Source organism: Lissotriton vulgaris, chromosome 1_1 (genome assembly GCF_964263255.1).
Source record: "Lissotriton vulgaris chromosome 1_1, aLisVul1.2, whole genome shotgun sequence".
In the NCBI taxonomy this organism is placed as follows: domain Eukaryota; kingdom Metazoa; phylum Chordata; class Amphibia; order Caudata; family Salamandridae; genus Lissotriton; species Lissotriton vulgaris.
Genome location: NC_141685.1, coordinates 1,095,794,687 through 1,095,810,289, shown reverse-complemented (window position 1 = coordinate 1,095,810,289; position 15,603 = coordinate 1,095,794,687). Strand labels below are relative to the sequence as shown.

Sequence of the window (15,603 nt, the reverse complement as noted above, 5' to 3'; positions counted from 1 at the left end):
ACCATGTTACAAAAAGGTGCAATAGAGGTGGTTCCGGAGCAGGATAGGGGTCAGGGTTGCTACTCCCAGTATTTCCTGATCCCCAAGAAGGATGGCAGGTTAAGTCTTATCCTGGACCTCAGAATCTGGAATCTGTTTCTCAAGCAGGAGAGGTTCAACATGTTCACTCTAGCGCAGGTTCTTCAGGCGCTGCAGCAAGAGGACTGGATGGTTCCATCGACATGCAGGATGCGTATTTCCACATCCCAATCCTGAAGTCGCACAGGAAGTATCTCCGTTTTATGGTTGGGTCGCAACACTACCAGTTTGTGGTCCTTCCGTTTGGTCTTGCTACCGCATCTCGAGTCACCAAGGTGATGGCAGTGGTGGCTGCCCATCTCGGGAGGTCGGAGATTCCAGTTTTCCCCTACCTGGACGACTGGCTGTTGAAGGTAGAGTCTCCAGAGATGGTGAGTCATCATCTGCAGGTTACAACCCAGTTGTTGTACAAGTTGGGTTTTTCGATAAATGTACCCAAGTTTCACCTGGTGCCCTCTCAGCGCAACCTGTTCATAGGTGCAGTACTTGATACCACTGTGTGTCAGGCATTCCCTCCTCTGCAAAGGATTCTCGACATTCAGGAAATGATTCCCTTGTTTTACAATGTAGCGGTTGTTCCGGTTCTATAGGTCCTCCGACTGCTCGGTCTGTTCGCTTCCTGCATACTATTGGTTAACCATGCACGCTGGCACATGAGGGCGCTAAAGTGTTGTCTCCGCAGGCAGTGGTATCAACACAACGGAGATCTGAGGGAGTCAGTCAGGATCTCCAGAGAGGCTGCAGGGGATCTGTCTCGGTGGAGTGTGGAGGCCAATCTGTCTCAAGGAAAACCCTTCCATCTTCCTCATTCGGTGGCCACAGTGATTACGGATGCCTCTACCCTAGGGTGGGGTGCTCATCTGGAGGATCTGGAGATCAAGGGTCTTTGGTTTCCAGAGGAAGGGTTGCTTCACATCAACCTTTTGGAATTGCGGGCGATACGTTTTGCGCACAAGGCCTTTCTCCCTTCCCTCCGCGTTCAGTCGGTTAAAGTCCTGACGGACAACACTGCCGTGATGTGGTATGTCAACAAGCAGGGAGGAGTAGGGTTGTACCGTCTCTGCCAAGAGGCATTGCGGCTCTGGTCCTGGGATCAGGACAATCTGAGTTGCTTGCTGGCAAATCATCTGGCCGGGGTGTTGAACGTGTGTGCAGAAAGTCTCAGTCGGCAGTTCTCCGCCGACCACGAGTGGAGGCTCCAACCGGAGGTAGACACATCTTCCAGACGTGGGGAACTCCCCGGGTGGACCGGTTTGCCACTCTCAAGAACGAGCACTGCCAGTCATTCTGCAGTCTCCAGTTTCAGAGGCAGGGAGCGTTGGGGGACGCGTTTCAGTTGAGTTGGAGCTTGCAACTCCTTTAAGCGTTTCCTCCCATACCCTTGATTCCTCGGGTTCTGAGGAAGATCCGCCAAGACCGGACCCAAGTTATATTGATCGCCCCGGATTGATTAAGAAGGGTGTGGTACACGGACCTTATTCACCTCTCGTCGCACCCTCCGCTCCGTCTCCCTCTCAGGGCAGACCTCCTCTCTCAGATGGAGGGGCAGGGTCTACACCCCCACCTCCAGAGCCTGCACCTTCATGCCTGGAGATTGAACGGGGCAACCTGAATTTATTTTCTCTCCCGCCTGACGTGGTGTATGTTATTTTATCAGCCAGGCGACACTCCACCAAGTCCATCTACTCCTACAGGTGGTCGAAATTTGTTAGATGGTGTGGAGAGAAATCTATTGATCCTTTGAAAGCGCATCTTTCTGATGTTCTTTGTTTTTCACTTCATTTGGCCCAGCAGGGTTGTGCACTGTTAACGGATATTTGTCTGCTTTGTCCGCATTTCTTTGTTTGCCCGACCAGCCTTCTCTTTTTAAGTCTCCAACAGTCTTAAGGTTCATCAAGGGACTTACTAACATGTTTCCACCCACTCCTTTTATTAGGCCCCAATGGGATTTAAATCTGGTGTTACATTTTTTAATGGGTTCCACTTTTGAACCTATGCATAGTTGTCCTTTGAGACTACTGACATTCAAAACGGTCTTTCTAGTGGCTATCACTTCGGCTAGGAGGGTGAGTGAGCTCCAGGCTTTGAGTTCAAAGCCTCCTTTTCTGACCATACATGCTGAAAGGATGGTTCTCAGGACCAGGGCTGCTTTTCTGCCTAAGTTGGTGACTCCCTTCCACCTAGATCAGTCCATTACCATTCCTACTTTCTATCCTCCCCATTTCCAAGGAGGAGGAGAGGCTTCATAGTTTGGATCCAAAGAGGGCGATTAGTTTCTATTTGGATAGAACAAAGGACTTCCGTCAAGATGATCAGCTCTTTGTTCGATATGCTGGTCGTATGAAGGGCAAGGAAGTGCACAAGCCCACTTTATCCAGGTGGATCATCTTGTACATCAAGCTATGCTACTCCCTGGCGGGTAAGGAGCCTCCTGTAGGCATTAAAGCTCATTCCACCAGGGCTAACTCATCTACTTCTGCTTTGTCCGAGGGTGTTCCTGTGTTGGACATCTGTAAAGCCGCAACTTGGGCCTCTCTCCACACTTTCGCGAAGCATTACTGCCTGAATTCGGAGGTGAGGAGGGACGGCCATTTTGCACGCTCTGTTGTGCAATTCTTTTTGGTATAGAAGGGTGGACACCCTCCTCCGGGTGTTGGACTGCTGTGGGAATCTATTCATAAGGTGCGGAATCCACAGGCAGATGTATCCATCAGAAGAACAAGTTACTTACCTTCGGTAACGCTTTTTCTGGTGGATACAGTATCTGCCTGTGGATTCCTCACTGACCCACCCACCTCCCCGTTGTCCACCATTTTATACCTTAAAAAGGAGTTATTGGTTATTTTGATGATTTTATGTAGTCATACTTTATTATTATGTCTATATGTGGACTTATTTGAGATGTGAGCGTTCTTTGCTTTCTTATTTCAATTTACACGGAGTGTATTAGTGTGGATTTTGTGTACTATGTATGCATTGTCTCTATGGTCGGTCTGCCCGTTTTGCCTCGGTGGCACGGAAAAAAATGGGTGGAACTGACGTCATCACACCGATGTGGTCCTCTTATGGCTCCGGTGACGTCATGTGCAGCCGCGTGCGAAGCCATGGCATTGTGACGACCTCGTAGGCGTGGAGAGCTGGGTAAAAATTTCCACGGAATGCTGGCGCAGGGGATATTCATAAGGTGAGAAATCCACTGGCAGATACTGTATCCACCAGAAAAAGCGTTACTGAAGGCAAGTCACTTGTTCTTTGGTGCCTCAACTCCAAACATGAGTTGGTGTTGAGTGACTGCTGCACAAAGTTGAACTGTAAGCCCATCCACAACTGGAAAAGCCAAAATCGCTGAACTCTGCAAGTAGTAGAGAAAAGGGTCCCAGTCAAAGTCAATGCGTGCAGACGCGCTCTGGCTCCTAAGGCCGATCTCACGACTGGTCACCATTGGATTCGCCAGGGGTCAGGGAAGTTAATTAAAATAAAAACCACAGGTAATCCAAGCATGAGTATCCGTTGTCATACCGCCATCATTGGGAGTCATGCAATGCCCTGGGTACCTTGAGGCTGCAGTTGTTTCCTCGCATCGGAAATGATTGAGCTCCTGATCTCTCCCGATACCATTGGATCAGTGATGCCACAGCAGCTCTGCGAGTGGAGAGAAGCCATGGATAAAATCGGCAGTACGCCTCTGGGTCCATCTGGAGCACCTTCGGGCCCTTAGTGTCCGAGGTGGTCCCCAGTTGGGTTAGTGCCAGCAGATTTGTTGCAGGTTGTGCTACTCAAACTCAACCGGAGGCTGGCATCTGCTTCAAGCTCGGATCTCCCAACACCAGCCCCAGCACAACATCCCAAACCAAGCTCAGCTCTGCGATTGATGCTACAAGCACATGTCTCAACGCTGGCACCGACATCACTGATGCTGAAAGAGGGCCAATACTGTTACCCTGGGACCCATCTTCCACTAATACCAAGGACCCAAACATGACACCATCACACCCAGAGACATAAAATCCATATGATGATGAGGACGACACTGGAGAGGACAATGCCACTTATGATGAAGGCAAGAGCTTTGATGACTTACAGGATGCCAGTGGTCTGGACACCTCTACAGATATTGGCCTTTCATCTCCAAACTCAGCTCTGTGAATAGATGAATCTGCCGCCTTCGCCCCGGTGATTAGGAGGTCGGCAAAGATTTTGAACCTTACTCTGCCCACAGGAAGTTAAAGTGAATATCCTCACTGAGGTCCTCCAAAGCTTCCCTGCGATTCCCAAAACAGATGGAGATATTTCCCAAGGGAATACTTTCTTCTGCCAGCCTTGCACCGAGGTCTGAATGTGAGTACCTGCCTCTTGGGCAGGTACTCACATGCGTTGTGGGACAGGGTGGCTGACATCTTGCTGGCTGTCCTAGATTACATTTGACCAAGCCTACAGTGACAGGGCCTTATCACGGATGGTGAGGACACAGGAAAATACTCAATTCGCTCAGGCTTGGACACAGCTGACAGTTTGGGTAGGGCAGTCAAGACCAGAGTGGTACTTCGGTGCTATGCATGAATTTACCCCATGGGCTTCTCATAGGACGCCCAACAATCCTTGCTGGGTATGCCCCTTGATGGATCTTGGCTGTTTGGAGAGCAGGCGGACACAACCCTACAAGAGTTCAAAGAGAGCAAGACTACTGCTTGCTCTCCAGGCCTAGCTCTGCCGGTATGGCTGTCCCACCAGCAATTTCACTCTCTCGATGCTTCAGCAGAGACACCAACAGAGGCACGACCCATGCGAGATTCAGCAGCAACAGGAATCTCAGCCCTTTCGGGGTAGACATGGGGTCCAGCAGACAGCATCCAGGCCCCGTGGAGCAGCAATCTATCCAAACCTCAGCCCCCTGTCCCACAGCTGCTGCAAACCCCCTTTAATTCACACTCAGCAGCTCATGATCACTTAGTGGGAGGACGTATAACCTTCTACCTCCCTGGATGGAGCGGCTTCACATTCGCCCAAAGGGTGCTTCAGATCTTGGAACACAGTTACTCCTTACACTTCCTTTAATATCCCCAGGGCATGCCACCCACACCACAATAACTCCCGGAGTACCTCTTGTCCTAATATGCGGCAAAGTTCAGACTATCTTGGCCAAGGGAGCCATAGAGAGAATGCCGGCATCAGACAGCGGGACTGATAGTTACTCACGTTATTTTCTGGTGCTGAAAAAGGACTGAGGCCTTTGTTCTATTCTAGATCTGCACCCTCTGAACTTTTTCCTCTGGAAGGACAAGTTTGAGATCTCACCTCGGCCCAAGTTTTGTCGGCCCTTGATCCAGGAGACTGGAAAGTGGCCTTGGATCTGCTGGACACCTATTTTCACACTCCCATTATGCAATCATAGAGGCATTACCTGTGGTTTCAAGTAGGCCATGAGCATTTTTAATTCTCCATACTCCCTTTTGGCCTTATCAGTGCCTACCTCAAGCAGTCGTAAGTCACCACCAGACGACCTGGTAACATTGTTAGGATTTTCCACCAACTAGCCAAAGTAACATCTGACTCCTTCACAACCACTTCTCTCAATTGAGCTGTTGTGGACACAGTGCTTTTCAGAGCTTTTCTTATACCTCAATGAGTATGGGACATTAGGAATATGATCCAGATGTTTCAACCTTTGGCCAGGGTCTCAGTGATAGCAGCTCTGAGGCTTCTGGGCCTTTTGGCCTCCTTCATCCTACTCCTGAACCACACCAGGTGGCACACACAGGCTCTGCAGTGGGCTCTTAAGTGTGCTTAGCGCCATGGAAATCTATAGGAGTCCATCCAGGTGCTGTAGGAGATTGAGAAAGACCTGCAGTGGTGGCTGCTTGTCCCCAACTGATCCAGGGGCAGACCTCTCTCTCTACCCCAACCAGACGGAACACCCCTGCTGGATGCATCGTTGCATGATGGAGGAGGCCACCCGGGAAAGGTGATGATCAAAGGACTCGTCTTTGAGGGAAACTCACCTCCACATCAACCTGCTGCAGCTGTGAGCGATTTGCTTGCCATTTATGGTGTTCCTCCAAGGGGGGAACAGGTGCAGGTCATCAATGACAACACTACTGGTATGTGGTACAGCAACAAACAGGGCAGAGCAGGTCCTATTTCCGGAGGATCTGGGTCTCTGGAAGTGGCTGAACATTAAGGGACATTTCCCTGATTGCCCAGCACCTTGCAGGATCTTTAAATGTCAGGGCAGAAGAACTTAGCTGCAAGTGCCTAGCAGATCAGCATTGGCAGTTACACCTGAAGGTGGAATAGGGCATATTCCAGCAATGTGGGGAACCCTGGTTCAATCTATTCACCACTGAAGAGAGTGCAGTGTGTCAAGAATTGTGAGTGTTGCTGTTCCCACTGCAGTACTTCCTTGGAGACACTTCCCAGCTCAACTGGAGCTCAGGACTCCTATTTGCCTTTCTGACCCATCTCTCATGACCAGAGTGCTGAAAAGATCAAAACAGGGCGCAAGTCATCATAGTGGCCTCAGACTGGGCGAGGAGAGTATGGTACCGGGAAATTCTGGCCATGAGCATTTGTCCTCTGATCAGGCTGCCCCTTCTGGTGGACCTCCTGTCGCAGAAGCAGGGCTGAGACCTACACCTGAACCTGCACAACCTACACCACTATGGGTGTAGATTGAAAAGTGACAGTTGATGGTCTTCAACATGCCTCCTGAAGGATTAGTGTTATTTTGGAAGCCAGGTGTGCATCTAATAAATACATTTACGCAAGATACTGGGAAAAGTTTTGCGTTCCATCCGTAGAACGCACAGTTGTTGGATATATTTTTAACCCACCAACACCTTGATATGGCAACAGTTAATGGTTACCGTTCTTCCTTCCTATGTTTGCCAGATCAGCTATCACTTTTCAACTATCTGTTGTGATTTGGATCAGTCCCTTCATGAAAAACATGTTCCACCAACTCCTTTCATGATACTGCAGTGGGAATTTAAACCTGATTTGTACCTACCTGACGTGCACTCCCTTCGAACTGATGCACAGCTGATCAATCAGTCTCCTCATCATCAAGGCAAGTATCCGGGACGGATCTGACGCAGGGCCTCACAACGCCACCTATTGACATACAGGGGAATTGCTATGAAAGTTTTCAGATCTAGTCTAGCGCCCAGGAAATTCACAATCGGAGGTTAGAGTCGCTACCAGAAAAAGTGTTACCATAACTAAGTACCTTTTTCTTCTGTGCTGACTGGGCCACCGGTGAACAGAGGAACAGGGAAGTAGTGGGCCACTTGTCACCTACCATGTACGCCATCCTGGCTGCAGCCCTTTATCTTCCCAATGAGAATCTCATCCAGAAATGGGTGAAATACCACATAGCGAAAGTGAACTGCAAAAAAAAATATATAGGTCATGGGTGAACAAGACCTAACAGATCCAAGGATAAAAAGAGGCATGCGTCCAGTGAATGCAACAACAGCACCTTCCCTGCAACACTTTATCAATGCTTTGAATATCGCTTGGTCACATTTCTTCTATATTAAAACTTGATTTCCTTCACTTTTATAACGTGATATACATACAAGTTGACCAGCTATGCCAAGTGCCATGCTTCTTAGTTTGGACTAATGCATTTGGACATTTGTTTTGCACCATCGCAAGCAGCCACCTTTGTCATGCAATTAAATCTGAGCTGTGTGTTGAGTCTTTTTGCCTCGCTCTGGCTGCTGGAATAATTTCTTCCGCTTGGCCACATGCAGTGGAAAATGACTGCTCCTGGGCCTGTTTGCAAGGTGGTAGGTTTTTTGTCACAATGACTGAGAGCTCAGTTTCTGAGGAACTAAACTTCACTCTCCTGGCGTTACTAATTAACCGGGGGGGGGGGGGGGGTGGAGGTGGGGGGGCGCTGGTGGCTGGCTCTCTTTCTGGCCCTGATTGGGTAACTCAAGCTCGAGTGAATCTACTTTTACCCCACTTGCTGATGATCTAGTGCATCCCTCTGCCAATTTTCCTGTCTGTTACAACACATGCCGCAACCTTTCAATGTTGGTGCAAAATACTCTCTTCACGTCCCAAGAACCGCTGTCAGAATCACCTCACACCACAAAGGCACTTAATTTTTCCAGCAAAGTAAGTAAGATACAAAGTTTATGCAAGTCCCTGCCTGTCAAAGTATGCTAAACATAGATCTTTATCATCATGCTTGAATATGTGTTGCTTCTCTGCAGTGTATAGAAGTGCAACTGCCCATGGCCTGACTGCTATGTCACTAATACGGGGCTATACAGTGGATGTGCATTGCAGAGCAGTGATGGTTGGCCCACCATGATGAAAACAATTACAGTAGTCACTGCTGCTCACTGTTCATATATTTTCCAAGTAAATTTGGATGGTAATCCAATTTTCACAGTTAGATAAACATACCCTAATATAATTAAGCAATAGTTACTGTAATCAAACAATGCCTTAACACTGAGAAAATGAGCAGGTAATGTCACAGCACTAGCACCCCCTTACATTGGAGAGGTTTGGCTTTACCCAACCCATAGCATCGCAATGGCCTTCAATTTAATGTGTCCCTGTACTGATCAAAGCAGAGGTGCATGGTGTAACAATAACAACAACACAGGTTCTTACACACATGAAAGAACCCTGCCACAACTAAACACCTGGGATCCTGCAGCACCTTTGTTGCTATGAATCTGCAGTATTTCATAAAACGACCTGATCCTGTAGTATGCTCTGCAGCACCTCAAAACCAGAGTGTTTGCAGGGCACCTGACTTCTCTGTGCCTGCGGCTCCTATACCTGTTGAATTCCAAAATCTGCAGCCCTGTGCTATGAAAGCGAATGACCAAAATCAACAAGGGTGAGATGCAAGTTGAGGAATGCAAGTAGCAGCGCATATGAGTCGCAAGAAAGTGGATAAATCCTACTCAAATTGTATTACTGGGAAACAGAGCATATAGCAATCCCAGAGTGTGTACAGAATAATATTGATCTCACAGAATGCAATTGTTTTGCAGTCTGGTTTGCATATTGAAAGTATTTGGGAATCCAATCAGAATTTAGGCATTACTGTGAAGAGAAGGATGACGGAGTCAAACTTCTCAGTTCTATCTCCCTTTACCTCTTCCACTGTATCTCCTGGGGGCCGGAAGGGGTGATTCAGTAAGAGCATGGACAGTGGAGTTTGACATGGCCTGAATGACTAGGGCATGGATGGTTTTCGGCTCACCTGCCACAACAAGTCTAAAGTATTATCCAAGTAATGAAAATTACTCAGGCAATCACCATCATGTCCGCAATTCAGGAAGCACGTCAAGACCTGGCTATACGACTGAACTGCAGACCCACTTTCCCCCACACTTAGCGCCTTGAAAACCCCACAGGTAAATAGTTGCATTTTATAAGATTACTGAATGATTGATTGATTGACTTTGGTGAACACTCTACAATCCCAAATGAGGCACAGGAGAACCAATGGAGAGGACAGCGGGAAGACCAGGCACTGGACGCAAGTGGAGACTTGCTTTGTTTGTACTGTCAAATAATTTTAACCTGAGTTACTTACCTGGTTGATTAGTTTCATTTAATCAATTATGACTTAGAAGCAGCCTATCCTAAAAACAGTATTACTGTCCAAGGACACTGATCGTCAGGTCTGTGCAACTTGAAGTATAACTTTTCCTGTCAGTTTTGTGAAACCTTAGCTGCAGTTCAATTGTTAAAATGTGATTGCCTGCAAGATCAGAGTAACTTTGTGTCTAATGCGACCACCAGAAAAAACGGAAGCTTCAGAGATAGCTGGACTGTTTAACGTGTGTATCATTTGGTGACTTGAACCAAGCCCTGGTGACTAAGACAAAGCTTTTGAGTCCGTATAGCCTGTGACGGAGTTCAGCTGTGTATAGCAAGAGTTTGTGGTTCTGTGTAAGCTTTAGAATAGTTTTGCTGTGTGAGACCCTTAAAGTTCGGTGTCCCCACATTGCATGACAATCCTGACATTTGTTTGGTGATAGGACAGAAACTAGATTAAAGTTTGATCTCAGAACAACACCATTGTTTAGGCCAACAGACACACACTAAACTGCAAAAGAACAATAACTTCCACACCCTTGGCATCGTTCCACAACCTTCTGAGAGTGTCAAACAATTACACATTGACGAAGTGCGCAAACAGTGTCCTTTCGGTAAGTCTAATGGAGAGCAAGCCAAGAAAACCATTCAAAGTCACAAGATAGGCTCCACCAGGCCCATGTCGGAAAGATCTAATACGGTTGGTAGAGTCCCTCTCTTGGTTCTATCCGGGTCCCCCCGAGCCGCCCCCAACAAGATGAAGCAAGGGCTCCTCCTGGGCACACACCACCTAAGCTCAGTCACAGTTCTGCCAGCTATTGTCATGACGAGCCTACTGGTGTGACAGAGTTCTCCTCCTCCAAGGCCTGCGTACTGGGCGTCCCCACCACCAACTTCAGATCGGTCTCTCAGGCTAGGATATCATATCGATTTGTACTAAGCACGGAAACCACTGCCACCACCTGAGCCCGCTCTGTAGCCGCCTGCTCTTCTGAGGGGCGAGTCCGCAGACAGAGAAGGCAAGGGCGACAAAGCTCACCCTTACACCAGCCCAGCAGATCGCTCTCTTCTGGTCCAGGCAGATTCTCAACACACTTGGATCTCAACCACACCCAGGCCTTCCTCAGGTGTGGAAAGGAAGTAGGTCACATCAAAATCCACCAGTACCGTGGAGTTAGTTAGTCCTATACATATAGTTCCATATTAGAGCTCTCCAACCTCTAAGGGAAACCCAGAAAGTGGATATTGTTACGCCAGGAGCGCCCTTCTGCACCCTCTGCTTGAGCCTTTAGCTTCTGCATCCCCACCTGTATGGTCTTTCAAGTAGTGGTCCAGCATAGAAGTCATGGCATGCCACAATGATGTCAAGGAGGTTTCTGCTTCGTCTATTCTATCCACCAGTTTGGCGTGGGCCACTTGTAGCAGACCAGTTTCTACTTGTATCGTCCCTAGTTGGGGCTCCATGGCAGTTTGAGTTGTGAATTGCTTGTAAAATGTTGTCACACATCCCTGTGTTTCTCTCCAAGGACGTTTCCATAGGCGGATCAGGTCCATCGGCGTAGAGGAGGTGGTCAGTATGTCCATGATGGATTTTGGGGCCGGATTTAATGTCCTTATGTCGGACCATGAACAGACAGCAGGAGTCCGCAGGTTTGCGCGGTGGTGGGAGGGGTTGTGTAATGGGTGCTACACTTTTGCCAGCCATAAGTTTCAATAGGCACCTTCAGCAAACACTAGACTCCAACGACTTAGTCAGAGCAATGTGGGCCTCTGTATGTCCTCTGTATGTCGTGGCTCATTGTTGCCGCAGTTTTGATGCTACCAAATCCTGAGCCCCCTCCATGTACGTTCAACCTGCAGAGGTGCCTGCACAGCCCAAGGATGCCTCGAGGGTGCCACTGCTCGTCCAACGGCCAGAGGCCTGCAGAGACTACCGTCCAGGCATTGCTACAGGGCACCAAGGCCTACCACCCATCAGAACCCCTCACCATTGCCTCTCTCGTGGCAGTTGCAAGCCAGCGCAGGAGCAATCCCCAAGTCGCCTTCCTTCTTCCTGTCTCCTCAGGGTAGCCTCTAGGTCGTAACCCGGGGAGACATGCAGGCTGTCCCACCTCTGTCTCGTCAGTGAGGCCAGTGCCCATGTTTCTGCAGGGCAAATGGTGCCAATCAGCCCCCACACGCACCCCAAGGGCTCTCGCTAAGCAGTGGAGACTCCAGTAGGTCTCATCGGGTCTGGATGACTGTGGATGGGCACAAGCTGAGTTTGGATACTCACAGCAGTATGACCGCACCCGGCACCAAGTAGGTAATGGCCTTCTGTAATTTATCGTCAGAAGTGGGACTGTCTCCAGTCCCCAGAAACGCACAGCTAAACCGCCATTGTGGGCTGTACCTGTATTCGAGCCTTTTTTCCACATTTTCAACAGTAATCCAAAATTTTTATCATCAATATTCAAAATTTCTTCAAACGAGAGCACGCGTGGATAGAACTGTTATGTTTAAGCTTTGAATGGAGTGAGACCTTCAGAGCGATTAATTGCGTCACCCTGGCTAATGAGGAGGGCCGAAAGGGGTCCCGGGAGATCTTGTTCACTCATCAAACCCAGAGAATTGGGTCACATATATTTACAAACTGTTGAATGCACTACTCAGGGCGCAGAGGTCCTACCTAGCGGGAAGGCAGCTGAGTTTGTCCATGTTTACAAAAAGGGCTTGAGGGTCTCACCCCTAAATTACAGACAAACAAGCCTGATAGATGTTATTCAGAAGATTTTTTGCAGGCAAATTCTAAACAAGCTAAACAATTGGATAGATGAGCATGAAGCCCTATCGATTCTTCAAGCAGGCTGTCGGAGTGACAAATTCTATTGACCAGGTCTTCATATTTATGACAATTTACTGGAAGGCAGTGGTACTCCAGGAATCCCATTTATATTTTGTCTTTGTGGACTTTAAATCTGCCTTTGACCTGGTCCCTGGCAACAAACTCTAGGAGGTTTTAAACATAATGGAGTTACCCTTGAACTATTGAGCATTTTGATACATTTACACCAAGTTACATATGCACAAGTTTCTCTGGGGGAACTAACAAGACGTATAGAGATACACAAAGGGATGCGACAGGAACGTGTGCTCACCCCAACTTTATTTTCTCTGCATCTCAAGGATATGGTGGCCTACCTGCAGGATTTTGGAAAGGCGCACCAAGGATTGTGGGCAGGAAGATTCCCCTGTTCTTGTTTGCAGATGACATCTTGTTGATGTCTAACTAAGACCTGATGATCTGCAGACTTTGGTTGATCGTTTTGCAGTCTTCTGTGTGGACAGAAGGCCATGCAAAAACGAAATCTATGACCATCAACCCACATAAGTCTTTCAGGGATTCTTCACCCTTGAGGGGAGAAACCTAGACAGAGTAGAATAATTCTTTCCAGGTCAAGAAAAGCAGTATGAATGTATGTCATTCTAGAGAATGCAATGGGACTCGAAGACTAGGCAGATTTCCCCCAGCACTTAGGTTTTACAGCATGAAGGCTAAAGCTAGCGTCCTCTATGGAGCAGAGCTGTGGGGCTAAGCAGGACTGTCTAATTTGGGCATAGCTGAAACAACTTTTTAAGATCCTTGGTAAGTCGCCCGAAAAGTATACTCTTGCTACCTTTACTGTGGGATCTGGGTGACAAACTGATTACCCACAAAGCACAGTTTACAGTTGCCCTGTTCTGGCGGAGGCGTAAGTTTAGACAAGCCTTAGTAGAGTATCACAATGCTCTTAAAGAAAAAGTTGGTCCTGGTAAAAAAATATATATATATATATATACCAACAAATCCAGCAATACGAATTTCAGTAACTCACTGGAGCCGCGGCCACAATTCAAAAGGGTGTTTATTTTCGCAACGGGTGCCTGTTGCGAAAATAAAAACCCTTTTGAATTGTGGCCGCGGCTCCAGTGAGTTATTGAAATTCGTATTGCTGGATTTGTTGGTGTATTTTGGAAGGGGCGTCCCTGCCGTGCTGCCCGCCGTGAAAGTGGCTCGGATTTCGCCATGTTCTACGTTCGGATATATATATACGCGCATGTACAGTTTATTTATTGGTGTATATCTTGACATTTCCAGCCTTGAAAAAGTCTTTTGATAAGACGAAACACGTGTCGGCAAGTCATGTGCTGGGAGTTTTATTTACGGAGAAAATGATTTTGGAATAAAGGCTATCTAACAGCAAGATGACTAACTGTCCTGGATTTTCTATTTTGGATTAATATTGTTGAAAATGTCTCTAAAGTTGAGTTAATGGGGTTATTCATACCCATAGACGTAACATACATGTAAATGACTGAATAACAATAAGTGGTGTGCTGTTAAAGCCCTATTTCTTTTCTTGTATTGATGCACATCTAGGTATGCTCACAACACCGTTAGGTAGTAGGTGTTTAGGGTGAATTTAGCACCCGTACTCAATACTCCAAGTAGGATACTTATATTTCACGCTTCTACTACATTGTTACTGTAGACTGTTTAACGAATGTGCGGACATTTCCCAGTCAGGGAACACTACTACCTATCTGGTTTTTTGCCAATCACAAGCATTGTGACTGGTCCGAGTGCTGTGGTTCGGTGCTCAGATAGGCAGTGGGAGCCTGGGCATGTTCTCCACCCAGGCTGTAAAAGAGCTGGGTGGAGAACATGCACAGTGCGCATGAATGTTTGGCCGGCCCGAGATGGCCGGGTACAAATTCATGCGCACTTACAAAGTGTTCTCACCACTCCCCCTGCTCCTGCCGTCAGGGTAGCTCGGCCCCACGCTTCAAGGATACCGCATCAGGAACAAATACAAGGATCATAACGTCAAGTTATTTTCATTTTATTATTCCTTTATTTCACTGCGAAAAAGCAGTAGGGCGACGCTCATTCGCCTCAGTGAAGGGGCTGCCTTTGAGTGACCTGAATAATTACAGTATGTGCGACAACTCCGGTTACTGCAAACATTGGAATTATCAGCTTTGGTAGTTTGTTCGCACACAGTAAATGCCAGATGTAATTAAATCAGTATCCCCAATATAAATTTCAGCAGGTCACACTGGTCGATATTGCTAAGGGCAGTGGGATGCCTGGAAAATAAAAAAAATGCGAATTTTGATTCAGTATGTACTACAATCTGCATTTTATTCCCCTTTTTTGCAGACAAAGCTCATATTAGCCCATGATTATTGCACCCAATAAAGTATGAACACCTTGCTGTCAGATTTGATTGAGTGCAATAAATGTAGCATAGAAAATAGGCCACCTGTAATGAAAGCCACAGTGCCACACATAAGAGCACTGAAATGCCTCATGGAAACTCAATGAAAACAAAGAAAAATGTCACACAGACACATTTTTAAAAATGACAGCTCTGCTGAAACTCACTGAAAGCTAGGTCAGCCGAATAGCTAAAAGGGTGCTGCCTTTATTCTGGGATTCGGGGAGGCATTCCCTACACAAAAAAAAACAGTCGGAAGGAGTGTAGAAATGCACATGTAAAAGGGGGTTTTCTGGGGTAGCGGCGCAACACTGCACTTCTCCAGTGCAGTTAGTATATGCATAGTTTGTTTTGTGCTCTGATCTGGTCTAGCCAGGTACTCAAACCTCTTTAAGCTACGGTCATTTATCTAACCCTCTCCCTTCCCAGTACACTGGTCACAGATATGCAGATATAGAAATGAATGTCCAGCACAATTAAACTTAACTGTGTGTTAATGTGCATTGTGCAGTGGAGACACTTTTCCATTTGACTGTCCTTGACGAGGGTTCTGTTTCAGGGAAAATGGCATAATAAGGCTCGCTAAGAACACCCCAACCCAGTGCAATCACCACGGGGTTGGCTCGTTGTTTGACAAACAGAGTCGTCCTATGCAACCTGTGATCCTAAGAATTAAACCATTATTGGCAGCTCCCATAATATCCCTCTAAAA

The 15,603-nt window shown here is 47.3% G+C and overlaps 1 protein-coding gene across 1 annotated transcript in view; it reads right to left on the bottom strand.

Annotated features, from left to right (window-relative positions):
* The window catches only part of POLR3H (RNA polymerase III subunit H), a 103,798-nt gene that overhangs the window by 35,992 nt on the left and 52,203 nt on the right, over nt 1-15,603 (bottom strand). Inside the window, exon 5 of the mRNA XM_086963501.1 lies at nt 7,376-7,462. Within this exon, the coding sequence (XP_086819627.1) occupies nt 7,376-7,462 (87 nt within the window). The remainder of the gene's footprint in view (nt 1-7,375; nt 7,463-15,603) is intronic.